At 40.7% G+C, this 19522-nt stretch overlaps 1 protein-coding gene across 2 annotated transcripts in view; it reads right to left on the bottom strand.

Moving 5' to 3' along the window:
* Positions 1-19522, bottom strand: part of VIL1 (villin 1) — a 45291-nt gene that overhangs the window by 10076 nt on the left and 15693 nt on the right. For both annotated transcript variants that reach the window (XM_026708102.2, XM_087920550.1), the window contains exons 4-18: positions 18441-18534; positions 15021-15095; positions 13084-13280; positions 11898-12006; positions 11423-11533; positions 9969-10171; positions 8358-8436; positions 7463-7561; positions 6509-6662; positions 6101-6201; positions 5060-5197; positions 4119-4277; positions 3208-3387; positions 2766-2911; positions 1597-1741 (exon numbers count right to left, since the gene is read on the bottom strand). In XM_026708102.2, coding sequence (XP_026563887.2) covers positions 1597-1741; positions 2766-2911; positions 3208-3387; positions 4119-4277; positions 5060-5197; positions 6101-6201; positions 6509-6662; positions 7463-7561; positions 8358-8436; positions 9969-10171; positions 11423-11533; positions 11898-12006; positions 13084-13280; positions 15021-15095; positions 18441-18534 — 1990 coding nt within the window. The remainder of the gene's footprint in view (positions 1-1596; positions 1742-2765; positions 2912-3207; positions 3388-4118; positions 4278-5059; positions 5198-6100; positions 6202-6508; positions 6663-7462; positions 7562-8357; positions 8437-9968; positions 10172-11422; positions 11534-11897; positions 12007-13083; positions 13281-15020; positions 15096-18440; positions 18535-19522) is intronic.

Genomic DNA, 19522 nt, shown 5'->3' with positions numbered 1-19522 from the left:
GATGGGCAATAAGGAGTGATGAGACAATAATAGTAATGTAGACTTTGTAAATAGTTGGACAGTGTTGAGGGAATTATTTGTTTAGCAGAGTGATGGTGTTTGGCAAAAAACTGTCCTTGTGTCTAGTTATTCTGGTCTGCAGTGCTCTATAGCGTCGCTTTGAGGGTAGGAGTTGAAACAGTTTATGTCAGGGAAGTGAGGGGGTCTGTAAATATTTTCACAGCCGTCTTTGATTCATGCAGTATACAGGTCCTTGATTGAAGGCAGGTTGGTAGTAATTTTTTTTTCTGCAGTCCAAATTATCCTCTGAACTCTGTGTCTGTCTTGTTGGGTTGCAGAACCAAACCAGACAGCTATAGAAGTACAGATGACAGACTCAATAATTTCTCTGTAGAACTGTATCAGCAGCTCCTTGGGCAATTCTTCCTGTTAGACATTCACCCTCCATAAATACAAAGTTGCTTTAATAGGTCAGAGTAAGAATTAAAGATTCTTACTTATGTACATCTTCTGGTGAATGAATAAAGCACCCATCACACGCATTCACAAAGATACACAAACTCTGCTGACCGGTGAATCCTAAGCTTTGATAAGGGGTTGATTTTTGTTTTGTTTGGTGGCTTTACCCATCAGGTAACTGCACAATTTAACAACTTGACTCTTGCAACCAGTTCTACAAAGAAGAAAATGTATGATCTATTTCTGAAAAAGATCTTTGGTGCCTATATTCCACTGGTGGCAGTGTTAGAAATGGTCTGCAGACTCAGGATGCTTAAGAGTTGTGGGTTTTTTCCCCCCTGTTAAATTAGCAGTTGAATGCTTTCCATTTTTATTTTTGGATTCATTTGTCTGTATATAGGATAGCATAAAATAAGGCAGAGCCTGGCTCCTGCAATGATACTGTGGCTTTTTTATTGGCTTTTACATAGGTTTTGGAGAAGAATCCACTGATTTCATTTGAAACAGACATATTTTGCCAATTCTATGACAGGGATAGGCTATCTTTTTTCAGGCCCAGCTACTCTTGTCAAAGATGATGTGTGTTAGGCTTATTGGAGATTACACTTATTTTATTACATGTTGCCATGGAAAATTTTGCCTCTGTGATCTGGCAATTAAGTGAATTTCAATTGTGACAATCTCCACAGGGTCCAGAAAAGGAGAAATAGGGATTAGGTGGCTGCAGGTGTTCCTTGAGGTGCCCACTGCTGCTATACAGTGGAAAAAGCAGAAAGGGAATTGGTGTTTGATACCAGTGAATAATTCCAATAAGCATTCTCTTCCTAAGCTGGGGGTGGTGGTAGGGGAAACAGTTTATGAGATAGAAGTGAGAACTGTGGGGAAAAAAAAAGCGGAAGTGATGAAGAGTGAGAGGAAGAGAATATTCTGTTCTAAAAGTTCTTTGACAATATAGCACAGGCAACTGCAAATCAACTGCGGACTATATTAGTAATCGGATCAGATGTGATGTGGGTGGGCATGCAAATTGCTCAATAATAGGAGGGGCACCTTGGATTCAATTATTTCTGAAAGAAAAACGGTCACTGTGGATAAATGTCTTCCTCTTTCTGTTGCACCTTCCACGTTCATACCTACCTGGTCCCAGGCATCCAGCAAGAACACATCATCTTGTTCTAGATCATCCTGAGTAAAATTGGTGAGCTCCGTGGCAAGGAACTTGCCTGTCTTATTGGAACACTCAAAGAGCCGAGGCGTGATTGAAACAGTTTCTTCTTGCAATCTGCGTAAGAGAGATAAAGCAACTCGAGGTGCTGATGGAACAACCTCCTGGCAGATGTGGGGGAAATTATGATGCAGGATTTCCCCACTCAGCAGCATTGAAAGGGGTGCCGCCTAGAGCAGAGAGGTGGCAGGGCAGAAAATGATGGAGAGTTCTCTACTCAAACTCTTTTCTATTCAACCACAATCACAGCCCCAGTTTTCATGAATGAAACAGAATGTTTATGAAGTCACTCCTTGAATCGGACCTCCTCAAACTGACTACAGCCCATGGGTCACTTCTTCACTATTGTTCCCCTTCTTCCCTTTTTGAATTCCAATAGAATTGCCTTTCATCAAGACATTAGCTAAAAACTCAACTGGCTCTCAAGAGTCCAAAACGTGGCACTTATTCGGCTGGCTTTGAAGGTGTTGTTTTTTAAAGAGACCATGTAGATGTAATCCCCAGACGGTGTTCTGGAGTTCTGTCTGAAGATGACATTTTTGGCTGTTGTATCCAATTCTGGCCTTATCACTAAGAAAGACTGTGGCTTGGCTATGGAAGTTCAGAAACCGATGTGGTTAAACAGGTTTAAGGAGAGGACAGGATCAATGGTGGCCTTTTAGCTGTAGAACTAAAACTCCCAGCATCCCATATATCCCATAGGTTGGAAAAGTTGAGAATTGTAGTGATAGGCCAGAGTTTCAGCCACCCATGGCGTAGCCTGAGCAAATAGCAGTAGCAATTAGCACTTAGACTTATTCACCACTCCATAGTGCTTTTACAGCCCTCTCTGGGCAGTTTACAGAGTCAGCATATTGCCCCCAACAATCTAGGTTCTCATTTTACCGCTCTCTGAAGGATGGAAGGCTGAGTCAACCTTGAGCCCGTCAGGACCGATTTCCTGGCAGTCTGCAGAGTTGGCCTGCAATACTGCATTCTAACCCCTGAGCCACCGCTGCAAATGATGTTTGCACAGCACTAGAGCAGATTGCTCCTCCCCTCTTCCCCTCTCCCCCTTCTCCAGATGCTTGGGAGATGTTACCTTTTGTTGCTGGCATACTGAGACTTCCCACCTAGTGCAACCCAGAATGCTGCAGGCTCCTGGCCTTCTGCTACCACAACTTTCTCTGTCCTGGAGATCAGGTCGGAAACACTCTTGGCCATCTCTCGCTCGTCCCCACTGCAGCCCTGTGGAAGGAACCAATGTGGTAAATTGTGAAAATGATCAGGGAGGATCTGAACTGTGCTATTTTTTAAGCCATACCTTGCCTGTTTCTTTCCAGCTTGAGGTTTAGATGCCAGTTATGGTCTCCCTTCTCATAGCAGGAAACTATGGCCCTTAGAAATTACTACCCATCCACTAACTTAGTCCTTGGTTGAAGTCCTTGTTTATTAAGTTCTACTGTCTTGCATGCAGTACTAAAATTAGGGCTTCTGTGCTTATTTCTAATGCATGAGCTTCCCCATCATGGTACAGTACCTACCTTACCGTACCAGAGGTAACAGCAACTCTGGGTTTTAAGAATGAAGACATCATTGGAATTGAGGGAGGAAGCTCTGGGAGACACCTCCAAAGCCTTGGTGTTGTATTCATTAGTCCCATGAACTTGGAAAAGACGGGTGGGAGGTTCTGGTTCTGTATTACCAGCTCGGGAAGTACCACCCTGGGGAAGAAGGCAAAAGAAAAAAAAATAGAAACTAAATGCAGACAATAGAGCTGAGTACTGTAACTTCTACTTATCGATATCCCAAGTTTCCCCCGTTCATCTCTCATTTTCTTTCAAAACAGAAAATGTATTCAGGAGTTAAAAAAAAACCCATCCCTTTGACAGAAGTATGTTAGTAAATAAATTTGGCTCTGGAAATTGCTGTCTGGAACCATCACTCCCTTCCTTCCTTCCTTCCTTCCTTCCTTCCTTCCTTCCTTCCTTCCTCCCTCCCTCCCTCCCTCCCTCCATATCTAGTTAGAAGAAGACAAAGTGCTTAATCCTTTGCTACTTGTCATTTTCCCATACTTAACCTGTCCTTTCACTTATCCCATGTGCCAGAAACTGCTACTAACCATAATAGCAGTAGCATTTACAGCCCTCTCTAAGCGCTTTACAGAGTCAGCATATTGCCCCCAACAATCTGGGTCTTCATAATGGTAAGCAAATGGAAATAACTTCCTCCAACAGAAGGACTTATAGTAGCATTGTTCAGAAGGAGTCAAATGAGGTTAGAAAAATGCTTAGCAGGAAAAGGAAAATGCCTCTATCCCGATGCCATTGCTCAGGCAGAGCCTTTGGGATAACCCATCAGAGATTATCTCCACCACCTCTATGTTAGATCTTATTGGAAAGGGGGGAAATGAAAGCAGGTAAATTATCTTGCAGTCTGCCTCTCCCCTACTTACCGCATACACCACCATGCGTCCTTTGAAAATGGCCATAAGATGAGCAGGTTCCTTGCCCATGGTCACTCGAACCTGCACAGGTTCACCATTATATGTTTGGTCCAGAATGACAGCTTGGTAGGCAGAGGCAGTAATCTCATCCTTGGTGGCATGACGGCCCTGGGGAGCAGAGAGAAAACTCACTGAACCCTTCTGGAGAACATTCCAGTTGTTCCTTCAAAGGATTTCTATTTAAGGAATCTTGGAAACTTTACCATTCTTCACCGTCTGTTGCATTTTATATCTGCATTTAGTGCAGCAGAGGGGCACAGCTTTCTTTTGGTAAAGAATCACGTTGGCTTTTTTGAGTGATAAGTGCCAGACCACGGTAAAAAAATAAATTTCATTTTAAATGAATGTACAGTTATCATTGTTCCCAGTATTGGTTCTCTTTCTTGTTAGAAATTACAGTTTCAACTTTTGAAGATGACTATGTGATGCTTAGGTAGCATAGTTCCAAGGTAGTGCATTTCTGATGAATCTCGGGCTTCGTTCTTGACTCGAATTTGCAAATAATTCCTGGACTACATTTGTGCCTTGTGACCAAAGTCATCTTTGGTTAGGATTCTTTCTTAATACTTTACTAAATTTAAGGGAGTAACATTGAATATTTAGAACTAAGGATTATTTTCCTGACAGGGAGAACAATTCATCAGTGAAACAACTTGTCTCCAGAAGTCATAGCTGCTCCATCACTGGAGATTCTCAGGAAAAGATTGGATAATCATTTGTCTGGGATGGTATAAGGGCCTTGAGCAGAGGGTTGGACTAGAAGACCTCTGAGGTCCCTTCCAACCCTATGATTCTATTTCTAAATGAATTCCTGAATGGCATTTGATTCTCAATCTACATCCTCTCTGCCTATGCTTTCATTCTATCTGTTCCTTTCTTGGCATGCTCACCTGCCATATGTAAATGATGTAGTGTATCTTATTATAAACTAAATATTGGTAGAGGATAAGGTAGCAGTCACCACTGTAGAAATGCCCAAAGCTGCGACCCTCCACTGGCACCAGTTCTAAGTTCTCAATTCTCCAAACCTGTCAAGTAAAAAGTACAAAATTAGAGCAAGATGCCTGCTATGTAAGAAAATAGAATCCTTTGTATAACCAATGATGTGGGCAAAGTTAACACGAAGGATCCCCAATAACTGGAAACCAGTCTGATGTCGTCCCCCCCAAACTATAAAAATTACATCCTTCACATTATGAAAAGTGAATCAAATTTTGGAAATTGGGAGTGATAAATATATAGAATAGTGTCGTTTTCAATTGATGATGCTCTACTTATTTTTAAAAGGGCAATAAATTAATTATAGGTGCAAAATGGAACAATCACTGCTTTCATTTAAAACAAATTACCGGTCTATGAAGTCAAATTTAAAATTTGTGGCTACAGTGATGTGCTTCAATATGGATATTTTTGCATAAAGTTTCAGACAAAAGCAGCTCAGTAAATTTCTACTGTCAAGAATACTGGGAAATAAACAACTGCTGTACCGTAATTGAAGGCTGTTATAAGATTAGGAAAAGTAATTCTGAAACATGCAAATTGAATAAATGAACTTAGAATTAAACCAATGGCTTCCTTACTGCAGATGCTTGATTATCTCCTGGATTAGTGTAGAAGTTTGTTATTTTGCTAAGACCTTTTATTCCTATATTTTTTATCAAACTGTCTTCAATGAATCTAACAGATTCTAACTTTACAGTACAACAAATCTTGCTGATGAGATTGGAATAAAGAAGGTTCTTTATTTCAAAGCAACCAATTGGTCCATGGACTGATACTAATCCCAGATTATCAAGTGGTATACTTTCCCCCTTTACTGGGTAAGTCTTTGTACCTACATGACATAAATGTTGCCACTCCTCAGCTAGTGAAATCACTGATACAGATACTATATTTTATGAGTTTTTTAGGAAAACAAATATATTCTTTACCTGCGTCTCTCCAGAACCATCATCAACCATTTTGTGTTGGGCAGCCAACTCTGGCCTGGCATGCAAACTTGTGGCATCAAACTTCACTTGCTCCACCTTGGCTGTTGTTATGGGGAGACAGAAGGTTAACAGATAGATCAGCTCTTTGGTGCAAGCCCAGTTTATTGCATGAGAGTAGGTAGCAACAAGGTGGAACAGGCTTTGATTGTATGGATGGAATATGTGACAAGGTACTTTAATATAAGTCCTCTACTGTTTGTTACCTTCTAGATATTGTTCTATTTTTCTGAATGCTACAATATAATCATGCTGGCAAAGAACCTGTAGTAAGGAAGGGCTGAGTCCATACTTGACAGAAGTTGCCTCTGCCTAATTGCTCCTCTGCTGTGTACAGACTCCAGCATTTACCTATTTTTCCAACTGTATGAGTCTTCCCAAAGCCAGTGGTTTGATTGTGAATGGTCCATTTCTGAAACAGCTGCCTGAAAACGGCCGATTCAGAGCCATCATTTTCGGTCTCCACACTAGTGGTAGGTGGGTAGTTTTTTGCTTTGATGAAACCCTGAAATGGAAAATAGGAATATTCTCAATAGGAATCATATTCTTCTTTTTCATAGGAAGCCAACAGTTTCATTCAAGAGAACTTAACTGGTCTCCACTAAATTATCTAAAATAGAAACTTCTTTATAACAGAAAAAATCGCTTCCAATAAAGCACATATTTAGAATTATTTGATGAATTATAATTTGGGTATCATACCACAAGAAATTAAAATAAACCATGGATTGTTTTCTTTTTAAAAGGGCAACTATTTTAATATTTATGGGTTTTTTATTCATTGGGGGGCTCAAGATTATCCTTTTATCTAACCATAATTTTTCTTCCTCATAATGGTATTTTCCTTTGTGTCATAAAGTGTCTCCAATTAATTCTAGTAAGCATTAGTAGTTGTTCTTAACATTTCATAGCCAGGCATTTTGTATTCTTTGAGGAATCTGAGTTAATATTTCCTGGAATTTACTGTCAAACCAAGAATATTCTTGTAAAAATTCCTACAATTAGGGATAGAGGAAGTTTTCACTGCATATGATATATTTTCTTGTTTTGTTTTATTGATATCTACCCAATCCTATGAAGTGAAAAAGGACACAAAGAATAAAGACAGGTTGCAATAGCAATATGTTGGTTCAAAATAATATGGATGGCGATCGAGTCAAAAGAATTGAATCTCTTTAAAAGTTAGGAGAACAAATATGGAAACCCTCTCCTAGGATGGTCAAGATTCCTGAAACTTTTGTGTTATGGTCCCAGCTTTGCCTCCCTCCCAAAGACATTTATCCAGACAATCACATCTTGACTCACCAAAGCCCTTGACAGGGCCTGCTGCTTCTCTTCCTTGCTGGAGTGTTTGCCCTTCCACACAAAGATCTTCATACCACCTTGGTCCAAGATGTAGCAATCCTAACAAGAGACAAAGAAAGTTCCTGTTTTAAGGTTATTTTATTAGGAGACAGCTGTGTCTCCTAAGATTGTTTTATTAGGAGACAGCTGTGTGAACAGAATATTTTTTCCTGGCAGATATTATTGTCAAACTCTGGCTCTACCCCCTGCCTCTGTGACTATGGAATAGAAAGATTAATATCATTTACTATCCTGTCTTATGATTCACTTGCTGAATATACAAACAGATAGAATAACTCTACAAATTCTTCCATACAAAGTTTCTTTTATTGGATTATATTATGTATCCTCAAGGTGACTCACAGTTAATGTCGAGATGCATCTAATGTCCAATTCTTTGCATAGTTGAAATTGTAGTGTAAATGATATTAATCTTTCTATCCCATAGTCGCAGAGGCAGGGGGTAGAGCTGCCACCATGGCTTTACCCCCTGCCTCTGTGACTATGGGATAGATGTTCAGGCAAGAGTGAGGGAGCCTCCCCCCACCCAACAAGGGTCCATTTAGTGACCAAGCAGGATTACAGATGTGACCACATGACATGGACTACATTTCCCAGGATACCTTAACTACATTTACCATGATGCATTCCCTTAAGGGGACAGTTCACAATTCCTAACTAACTACCCCATTAACTCTAAACTGTCTGGACAGCACAACACCCTCTTTTGCTTCTCAGCCTGGGATTAAAGTGGCAGTAGAAGGTGTCCATTTATGAGCGTTGTGCACTGAGGTATTTCATTGCTTCTTCCCTCCACCAACAAATGTGCAAGTTCAACCTAATGGAAATCTCTTACCTCATGCTTCAGAAGGTCTTGGGTAAGGGGCTGGATGGCAACTTCCTGCACAAGTAGATTCCCTTCTACATCAGAGACACTTGGAAGAAAGCGGAGTGTTGTCACAGAACAAATCTTAAGGGGTTGTTTACCACAAGGCTCCCCAACCCCCAGGGTGTGGCCCACTACTAGGCCATGGGTCATTTGGAACTGGGGCGTGGAAACAGTGAGCACATACCCACATGTGTGAGCAACGGGTGAGTGTGTGTGTGTGTGTGTGTGTGTCTGCAAGCTCCATTTGTGGGAGCAGCAGGCCTGCGTGCCGCCGCTCACGCAAATGGAGCCCTGCGCATGTGTGGTTGCTTGCCAGCCGCTTGTGTAAAACCATCCCCTTCTCCCCTCCTCCTTCCCCTCCGCGATCCTCAAAGCCAGAAAAGTTGGGGAACTCTGGCTTACAACCTAAGATCTCCACAACAAAAAATGAAGATTGGGCTAATATGTAGCATAGGGGGACCTCATCTTTTAGAGAATCTCATACACAGATTTATATTTTTTTTCCCCTCAGATATATGACACATGATTTTTGTATCCCGCCTGCACAAAAATCTGATTTTTATATTACTTTTAAGCTTTCATATTATGGTTTAAAAGGATCGATGCAAAGAGCAGGGAAAGGGGGAAGATTCTTTTTTTAATGCTTTCGTTTTGTTTTATTGTTGCAGCTGCAGGGAAGTCCTTGCCGTCCCCAAAATAGCAGTGTGTCTCCCCAAACACTGGAAGGCAAGGGAAATCTCCTGTAAGGCCTCTTTCCCTATCTTAATATTCCCTTCATATTCCTTAATATTCCCTTCAAATATCTAAGGACCGCTGTTTCTATTGCAGCCTTCCTCAAAGTCTTCTCTTTCCTGACCAGTTGTTGATGGGGGCTGTAGACTAATACATCTGGAGGGTTGCAGGCCGTAAAAGGCTGTTAGATGCCTTCTGTTACTAACCCATGTAACATGGCTAGTTTTTACGAACTGAAATTAAGAAACATTTGGCAACACTAGTATTACCAAATAACAAAGGTGAAGGTCTCAGGTTGTTAGAGTAACTATCCTGAAATCACTTGAAGTTCCATGGTTGTATGAAGAGATGAATCAGGATTGCCCGCCCCACAAATCCTGTTCATGTGGCCTCCAGACTTCTCTCTAATTACACTTGCCCACAAACAGCAGTGCGGCCTTTCATTGCTTGGAGGTGGGAACGTAAAAGTTTAAAATAGCATTTTATTTATGTAAATATCCTCTAATGCTGTATTTGGTAGACGTGCAAGAGAACAAAATAGTGGATTCACCCACATGTATCGTATGACATCTTTGTATTATTGTCCTGCTTACCATGTTTCTGCCCTCATCTTTCTAAAAGCATTAAGTACAGCCCCTATTCAGTAGAGAGTTATTTGGCTAATGCAATGTCACTGCAGAATAAGGGTAAAAATGCTTTATAGGGAACCTTTATTTTCTTGAATACTGAGGAAATTATCATTCCCATTTGCACCTAAAGATTTGTCCTTTTTTCCTGCAATTATATCATCCACGCAACATCTTTGCCTACCTCTGGCTCCCAGAATAACCTGCTAGTAATACTCACTGGTATAGCTTTAGAGAGGATTTCAGTTTTTGGTCCACTACAGCATCTGGAATGGCCGGTTGGATGTTTCTCTTCTCTCCAAGCATATAGAACATGATTTTCATGAGTGCAGGAGATGCATCTTCATTTTCACCATCCACTATAGCCACCTGTGCTCGGCCACCACGCTCTCGGTCACGAATGTCCTTGGCTAGATTCATGCCCTATGGAAAAGGTCACCATCCCAAGCCAATGTTAAAAGTTGCAAAAGAAAATCAGAATAATGCTGAACTAATAAAGAGTTCTAGAAATAAAACTGGTTACTAGATTGTGGCTCAAGCCCTACATGCTTGTGTAACACACACACACACACAGGGAGACCAAGAATTTGGCAACTTCAAGTAACTCATAGAGATCTCTGGATTTTGAAACAATCATACAGTAGATTCCTTGACATTTGATTTCATTCCTGCTACAGGAAGAAAGTGAGTATGACTTTTTTCATGCAACAGAATTTGGAGGAGGACAGATGAGTGGAAATTTCTGAAGAAAGTAAATTATGAGAATGTTGTTCAAAGTGAAGGCATTCTTGAGTTGTTCATGGGTGTAGAAATAAACTAGAAGCTAGTTAACATATGGAGAAGTGGAGAACAAAGAAAGCATCAGCTTTAAAATTGGCTAAGCTATATTACTAAACATGTAGCATGTACCTACTCAAAATATTCTTCATATTCTCTCCTGTTTATTTGTGCTATTGGTTCAAAAAAGCAAAGGGCATGTCCTGAAAAATCTTATGTCTAGAATATAACCTGGGGGGGTGGGGGGGTGTTGCTAAGGAGAGATGCAATTTCCAAAGATGAACCATTTACAATTCCACAGCAATCTCTATTTCGTTTCTCTCTTTTTGCAAATTCGCATAATTAAAAGACATTTCAATATCTTGTGGTTAAGTATACCTATTTGAGGAATAGAATGGACAAAAATGACAAAAAAATAGCTTTTTGAATGCATTGAATTTCTATTCCTGAATGGCTGTTTGCTTCCAAAGTGAAGTATTTCTCAAGATGATTCAGTAAATATTCCATGGCAGCCTTTGAAAAAGAAAGAAATTATGCCATTGTTCTGTTTCCTTTTTTTCCTTAAGTGATTTATGTCACCCATCTCAACACAGAGCCTCTAGGCGGCTAACAATATGTAAACATATACCAACAAACCACAACCACCACCAACCAAAAACAATATAACCAAATATCAAAGAATACACATAAACAAAACAATACAGATGATATACTGGTAGTGGCTACATTTGCTCCCGACTTCAGTTTCTAACATGTATGTACTGTTAGCTATATGGATTCTTGCTTTTCGATTTCAGGTATCAAATTTCCTTATACCCATCATTGTGCAAAGCTCAACATCCAATCTCCTCTTTCCCTGCCTCTCCACCCAGCTTCCTCCATTTCCACCTGACCCACCTTCAGCCGTTCCAAACGGTTGCTTTCAGGACCATTCCACTGGATGATGAGCTTCCCCAAGTCCAACAGGAAGACATCTCCCAAATTGAAGCTGTTCCAGTTCATCTCCACCTATTCGAGACAAGAGCAGAGATGAGAGAAGACTAACGTAAAGGAAGCACAGCTGGATTCTCAGAGTGGGATGTTCTGGGGTTGGCGGGGAGGAGAAGACTTTACCAAAGACGGAAGCACAACATTTGCAAAAGTAGTGATCGCATGGCTATGTCATGAAGATAAAAGTGCTAGCACATCTAAAAAAAGTAAACATTTCATAGAAGATTTGTATCATGCCAGTGTACAGGGATGAATAGGATGTTTTAGCACCTTCATAAATGGTAAAAGCATCTAAAGAACCTGGTATTTTAACCCAGGAGCTTTTATTAGCAGCTCATCTACTAGTCCTTGCCATCCCCTTCCCCTTTGATCTCTGACCTACCTCTCCAGCCACTACATTTTTCTTCCCCTTGACATGCAGTAGCCGTTGCACGTTGTAAGTGTTGGTTTCCACGTGTTGCATACCTGAGGCCACACCACCCTTCTTATAGCTGCAGAAGAAATACAGGGTCATATTGTGGACTGCAAAAGATATAACTCCACCACGATAACAAGTTCAGTCCTCCACAAAAGGGGGAAAAAATGTTTCCCCGGTTGTCGTACGTAAAATAACCAGATATTTTTTTACTATCTAATTCCATGTACGTCTTCCATGTTTTTCATGCTTCCTATTTCTATCTTCAGGCCATTTAGGCAATCACCTTTTTTTCAAGCTGCTCCTTGTTATAAATATCACACTAAGTCATAAAACGGCATGCTCCCTTTTGTGTGAGCCTAGCCCTTCTGAACGGAAGCTATGATGTATGGCTTAGCATGTTGTGTGAACCCAACAAATATAGCTTATCCAACAAAATGTGGCTAAGCATATCAGAGTTTGGAGTCCCCATATGAACTAAATCATAATAAATCCACAAATATTCATACCCGTGTTTCCCCAAAAATAAGACCCTGTCTTATTTTTTTTTGTCACCAAAAAAGGCACCAGGTCTTATTTTCAGAGGGGGGGTCGTCCACTGACTCACCTCACTGGATGCATCACCCCCAGCTTCCTTTTCACTGTTAGAGGCCTTCAGTAACTTCTTCAGCCTTCGGATAGTTGCAGCTAGGCCTTGCACACCTGGGCCCATTTCTTCTGCAGCCAGCAAAGCTTTCCTGAAGGCCTCTGTAGTCGATAACAGAGCTTCAGATCAATCCAAAGCTCTGTTATTGGCTTCAGGAAAGTCCTGCTGCCACTACTAAACCAATTCTAAGTTTCACCCTATAATCGTGGTAGCTCTGCCCATCCACATTAGTTCTGTTCTGTTTCGTTTTTCTTAATTCCAAATATTGAAGACCAAAATTGCATATGGAAAACACATGAAAAACAGACATATTTCTAAATCCATAGCAGAGCTACTTAGGGCAACTGTTGCTAATCAAGATAACTATTGATGTTGATCTATTCAGCATGGGCAGCTCTACTCTTGGATGAAGAAAAAGAAGCCAGATTTTAGCCCCAGCTGGGTACTGGGTAAGTCACCAGAATTATGCAGACTGGTCCCAAAAAGATGGCCCAGAGCCTTACGTACACAAGGCCTTGCTTGAAGTGACTCCGAAATGTGTCACTCTCATAATTTTGAGTCTCCCGGTGCTGTACAGCAGCTCCACCCAGGTGCTCATCCATTTGTGTTGTGTAGATGGCAGCTGCACCTTGTTCATCCTGAGATGATGAACTGCCCAGCCAGAAATGGATGTCATAGGTGAACGTATTCTGAATCTTCTTTGTCTGAGTTAGAAAAAAGAATTAGCTAAGATCAAATCAAGTTTGTTTGTTTCAAAATCCTGAAAAGCTAAACTCAGTTCTGTAAACAACACAGTGCCACCCATGATATTAAGGAAGCTTGCTTACTACTATGAATAGCAACCCACTGTTGCATTTCACTTATATTTTTCTATTGTTATTCAAAACTCCCAAGTCCTGGCTCTCTTTTTTAATGCTCAGCTGTCTTGGTAAGCTTGTAACATTTAACCTACTTGTATCATATGCAAAGAAATAAGGTATTACAGGGTTTGGGCTTTGATCTAACTCAATTTCTTCTGTGCCTCTACCCATCTGTTATACTAGTATCTGCATTTCGGGTCATCATTATGTCAATAATCCAGAATATGTTCAATGTAAAGAGATGTGTATGCTCACATTTCACAAATAATAAAAAGGCGGGAATGAATAGAATATGAGAAATAGATTTTGGATGTCCACCCTAGTTTTTGGCCAAATATAACTTTCAGTGCAGTTTCCAATAAGCAAAAACAGCATAGTAGTTGAGCTAACATTTAAAGAAAATTTAAAGTGTAGTAGCTTTTAAAATAAATGAGAAAAAAACCAAGCTTTAATTTATCACTTGACTTTAGCCTGTTCAAAGCTCTTTTTGTACTTAAATACTTATAGCAGATTAATCGAAGTCATTGGAAAATTCCATAGCCAATTCTGATTAAATTTAACTCTAACCAATTATCTTGTGGTGATTCAAAAGAAATCTTTTAACCTAAGGCAGAGACAAATTATTATTTCCAGTTTGAGTAAGAGTGGTGCCTAACCACACCTGAAAATTAATGCCAGAGATGAGCTTTGACCTGGGTGTGCACTGTGTCTTGATTAATTACAGTCTTCACTGCAATACCTGCTGCATCAGCTTTCCACAGTTTTTCACCTATGCGCAGATTTTAAGCAAGACCTATGTACTCATATATTTTGCATTAACTACTAAGACTACTACTACTACTACCACCACCACCACCACTACTACTACATAATATATAACAACGGTTCTTTCCGGCTTTGCAGACCGGCCAGGGTGGGAGGCGGGGGGAGAGGGGACAGTATGTGGCAGGCAAGCACACGCAGCTCTATTTGACACCTGTGCAAAGGGAGTGTGTGCACATGCTCACATGGCACTTGTGCTAGTGGGAATGCGCATACACGTTCTCGCACGCCCCTTCCACGGTCTGGTTCCAAATTGTTCAAGGCTCTGGAGTGGGCTGCAGCCCAAGGGTTGGAGACTCCTGATATATAAAATCAATATAACGATCAACCATGGCAAGTTTAGACAAAAAAAAATATAAACCACCAACAGCAAGAAAATCAAATTTTGCTTTTTGACCTAAAGAAATGATCAAAAGATGGGAACGTAAATAGGAGTGGTTTTGAAAACTACCTGCCATTTAATGAGAGTTATACATAAGCTCTGGCAGGTAGCCCCGTGTTAATGTATAACCAGTAATAAGAGTAGGTAACATTCCTCCTGTTCTAATTCTGCACTATCAATCATCCAGGATTAGTTGAACTTCCCTTGTAAAAAAAGCAAGCTTTGCCTATCTGTGTCAAACGTTTTTAGATTTGTCCCTAGTTGTGCACAAACTTCCGTGTAAGCCACCTTCCTCCCTCTGAGCTTATTATGTCCCAGCATTCAGCCCGCATAGTTCACGGGATATGAAACACCCCTCTCCTTTTCTTAGTTCCTTTTACCGAAAGCACAATATAGGCATCCCCTTCATAGAAGCTCCCGTAGGTCTTGGGTGGTATGGGCACCATCTCCATGTTCTGGAAGGAAAAGCGTGGAAAGAATCAGGAGGCTTGAAAACAAAAAAACTAGATCTCTCATGTACAGTTTAGCCCTCGACTTACAACACGGTTAAGCCCAATTCCCATTGCTAAGCAAGGCAGTTGCTAAGTGAGGTTTGTCCCAGTGGTGAGATTCAAATTTTTTAGCTACCAGTTCTTCGGGCGTGGCTTGGTGGGCGTAGCTTGGTGGTTGTGGCTTGGTGGGCATGGCAGGGGAAGGATACTGCAAAATCTCCATTCTCTCCCCACCCCACTAACCTGCTTTGCAGCTCTGTTCTCCTCTGCAGGACAACAAAAGAAGACCCAGCCTATCAGCTGGGACTCGGGAGGCAGAGAATAGATGGGGGCGAGGCCAGTCAGAGGTAGCATTTGCCAGTTCTCTGAACTACTCAAAATTTACACTACCGGTTCTTCAGAACTGATCAGAACCTGCTGAATACCACCTCTGGTTTTGCCCCATTTTACACATTTTTTTTTGCTACAGCTGTTAAGTGAATCATTGCAATTGCTCATGAATCATGCAGTCATTAAGTGAATCTGGCTTTTGCCTGTCAGAAGCCGGATGGGAAGGTTACAAATGGTGATCATGTGACCCTGGGACCATGCAACTGTCATAAATACATGCCAGTTGCCAAGCGCCCAGAATGCGATCACGTGACCCTGGCAATGGTCATAAGTGTGAAAACTGGTCACAAGTCACTTTTTTCAGTACCATTGTATCTTAGAAAGGTCACTAAAGGAATGGTTGTAAGTTGGGGACTATCTGTATTCTCTCTGCTTGTTCTGCTTGTTTTTCCAGCAAATTTCTTCGGCTTTTAAAATATGACTTTTCTGCCTATGGAGATTCCCAGTCATCCAGGTCACAGTTGCCCCCAAACGAAGGTGCTTTTCAAAAGGCAACTGGACATTCTTAGCTATTTTTTTTTCCCCTTGAAGACATTTCGCTTCCCATCCAAGAGGCTGAAGAACTGAAGAAGCTTCTTGGATGAGAAGCGAAATGTCTTCAAGGAAAAAAAAAATACCCAAGAATGTCCAGTTGCCTTTTGAAAAGCACCGATTGGGACAATTTTTTCTGTCCTTCACTTGAATCCTATATATTCAACCATATTGCAGCCAGATAATACTATCCTTCTTCTGAAAATTCTCTAAATTTTTTACAGGATCTCCTGATTTTTTCTTGATGGGGAAGGTGGGGAGAGTTGATACACAATATAATTCCTGGCCATTCTGATTTGTTTATGCAATATTGTATTACCTGAGTTTTAGACGGCTCTAAGCCATTTATACTTCAACAATGCACATCATTAAAACCAGTTATTGAAACAACACAACGGTCCTCATTGTGTAAAATAACAACCATTATACAATGCACTCATTATCCATCAACGTTCATTCACAGCCTCACATTCTTGTTTGCTGAAGGCCTTCCAGAATAAGCAAAAAAAAAAAAAGAGAGAGAGAGGGATTTTTATGAGCCACCACAAGGGAAGGGGCTGTTCTTGGCCCTGAATGGAGCTGTTTCATAGGAGGGGAGCCTTCACCAACATGCCCACCTCTCTGTTCCCACTGGTCAGGTCTCCTAACAAGCCAGCAAGCTTGGAATTGGCTAATAAAAGCTTGATCACTTTGCTTAGCTGCAAAATGAGATCCACTTTACTTTAGAAAACCATGCATGCAAATAGCATCTGCTGGAACCCAGAGATATTGAAAGAATTGCACTGATCAACAGGAAGGGATAATTCAATCTTTTTCCCCCCCTTCTACACTTGCAGGAGGATCCTTTCTTTAAAGCATGGAGAAGAAAAACCCTTCTGTCTGCCATGAGGATTATCCAAACTTGGCTGCAAAAATCCAGGCAGTCTCTAGATGGCACCAAGGCATTTGCTACCAATTAATAGTTGCCTGGATTTTGCATCCCATACAGATAGTCTGGGGGTAGGACTGATCTTAACAGCTGAAAATGGACAGCCCAGGTTTGAGACCCGAAACGCTGCACGACGGGGTGAACTCCTGTTACTTGCTCCAGCTCCTGCCTGCGGCAGTTTGAAAGCATGCAAGTGCAAGTAGATAAAAAGGTACCACTTCAGTGGGAAGGTAACAATGTATCGTGTGCCTTGGCACATAGCCATGCTGGCTACACGACTACAAACATGTCTTCAGACAAGTCTGGATCCCTGGGCTAAGAAATGGAGATGGCCACTGCCCCCTACTCCCTGAGTGAGAGGGAACTGGATAGGGGAAACCTTCAGTTTTACCTTAAAGGTAGTCCTTGACTTACTATCATCATTGAGATCAGAATTTCCATCATTACGCAAGGCAAATTTTAAATAAGTTGCACTCAATTTTACAACCTTTTTTTTTGTTGCCGTCGTTGTTAAATGAATCATTGCAATGATTAAGTAAATATTGTGGCCTTTAAGCAAATCCAGCTTTCCCTATTGACTTTGCTTGCCGGAATTTGGCTGGGAAGGTGGGGATCACATAATCCCAAGGCACTGCAAACCTTGTCAGTGCATGCCAAATGCCAAGCAAACAAATTTTGATCACATGACGATGGGGCTGCTATGTCGTCTGTAAGCACGAGGACTGGTTGTAAGTCACATTTTTCAGTGAAGGTTGTAATTTTGAACAGTCATTAAATAAAAAGTTGTAAGTCAAAGACTACCTGTATAAAGTAGCCTTGCTTAGCGTACAGAGCAGGCTAGTCACAAATGGCTTCCTGTATAAATGTCAAATATGTAGAGCAGAATTAAGTTGGGAAACATGACAAGAGGGGAGTGAAAGGGAGGGGGCAGCACTGTAGGCCTGCTGAGTCTTAACTCTTTCCCTGACTTACATTTTTTCCCCCTGAAAATTGCTTCCCATAAAACATGCCCCGATTATTACTTAAAATAGCGGATTGACTACCAGCTGTTGAGTTACTAGTGTAAACAGTTCTTTCTATTTTTTTTTCCAGTTTGCATTCATTTTTGCTGTTATGATTATAATCCACAAGAACATTACTATAAAAGCCTAACGGATAAGGCCAAAATAAGCATTTAAATTTGAATTTATTAAAGGTAGCCAGTATGTTCGGTCTTGTTCTTTAAAGAATTCCTTTTTCTGTAATATTAATATTAGATCTCGGTAACACCTTTTTGATTTTTCTGAGGCTGGTTTCACCCTTTGGGAAGCTACAAGTTGAATAGCTCTTGGTGGAATATTGGAATATAAAAATGCCATCAACTGCTGGTTTCTTCTACAGAGTACATCTGTCCATCCATTCTAGGGACTACTGTCCATCCATCCATGTGCACTTTTATGCATATTCACATTCATTCTCACCTCAATTCTCCATATTTGAAGTCCAGGTGTGGTTTTGTTCAGAGTCTTGGTGACTTTGGTATTAAGTTCCGGCATGGTGACTAATCCTTTGTAGCTGGATTTGGACAAGGAATGGAAAAGAACATTAACAGCCCAGGACAAAAATAGTATGTGCCAAGTGACATTTGAACTTTCCAGATGTAACTCGACTAGCCTTGGAATCCCCAGGCTTCATCTCTACAGTATACTCGATTCTAACTAGTTGGATATTGCTAATTAACTTATTAATTTTTTAAAAAAAGACAAACACGGAATATCTTACCATTTGTATTCATTCAGCTCAAGCGCTTAAATGAATGCTTCGTACTTCCTTGGGATGCTAAACCTGTACAGCTTGAGCATCAATAGTTAGCAAGTCCAGTTTTGGAGAATTACGATCTTAATTATTAGGTAGACAAACTCAGTGAAGTATATATCTTAAGAGAGACTGAGACCACACAAGGTTTTGCCTTCATCTACTCTGTGAGATTCTGGCCAGGCCTTTGAGCATCCTTGGGAATTTTCCAGTAAGGAGAAAAATTCCAATGTGAGATATAATTATCAGTGCACTTAATGCACAATTACTGCTGCAGGACATTTGTGTAATTTCCTTATGTATATGCTTTTTCAGTAACATGCATACAAATCTTAAAAATAGATTTAATTAAGCTTGGAAGACACTATTTTTGTTGTTGTGCATTTGACAATTTCAGAAAATTTCTGAGGAAAACAATCCCAAATTCTGGAAGTGGAGCATGGAAATCTTTATCAAGACAAATCACTGAACCATTTAATTCAGTATTTTTTTCATTGACTGGCAGCATGATTTCAGATGGGAATCTCTTCCAGCATTATCTGGGGACGTCAGGAATTACATTTGGGGCTTTCTCCTTGCACTCCTGGGCTGTATTCATTCCCTCACTTCTCTTACTCTTGGAAACATTAATAAATATTCTCTGGAATAAAGCAGCAGAATCTGTGGGAATGCCTTTTGCAATTCAGTGGGGGGAGATTGCTATGTCTAGCATAGTTTGCTATCATGTTGACAATGATCAACTTTCTAT

Source organism: Pseudonaja textilis, chromosome 1 (assembly GCF_049901715.1).
Source record: "Pseudonaja textilis isolate UNSWEBS1 chromosome 1, rPseTex1.2, whole genome shotgun sequence".
Classification (NCBI taxonomy): domain Eukaryota; kingdom Metazoa; phylum Chordata; class Lepidosauria; order Squamata; family Elapidae; genus Pseudonaja; species Pseudonaja textilis.
This window is presented reverse-complemented; position numbering and strand designations above follow the sequence as displayed.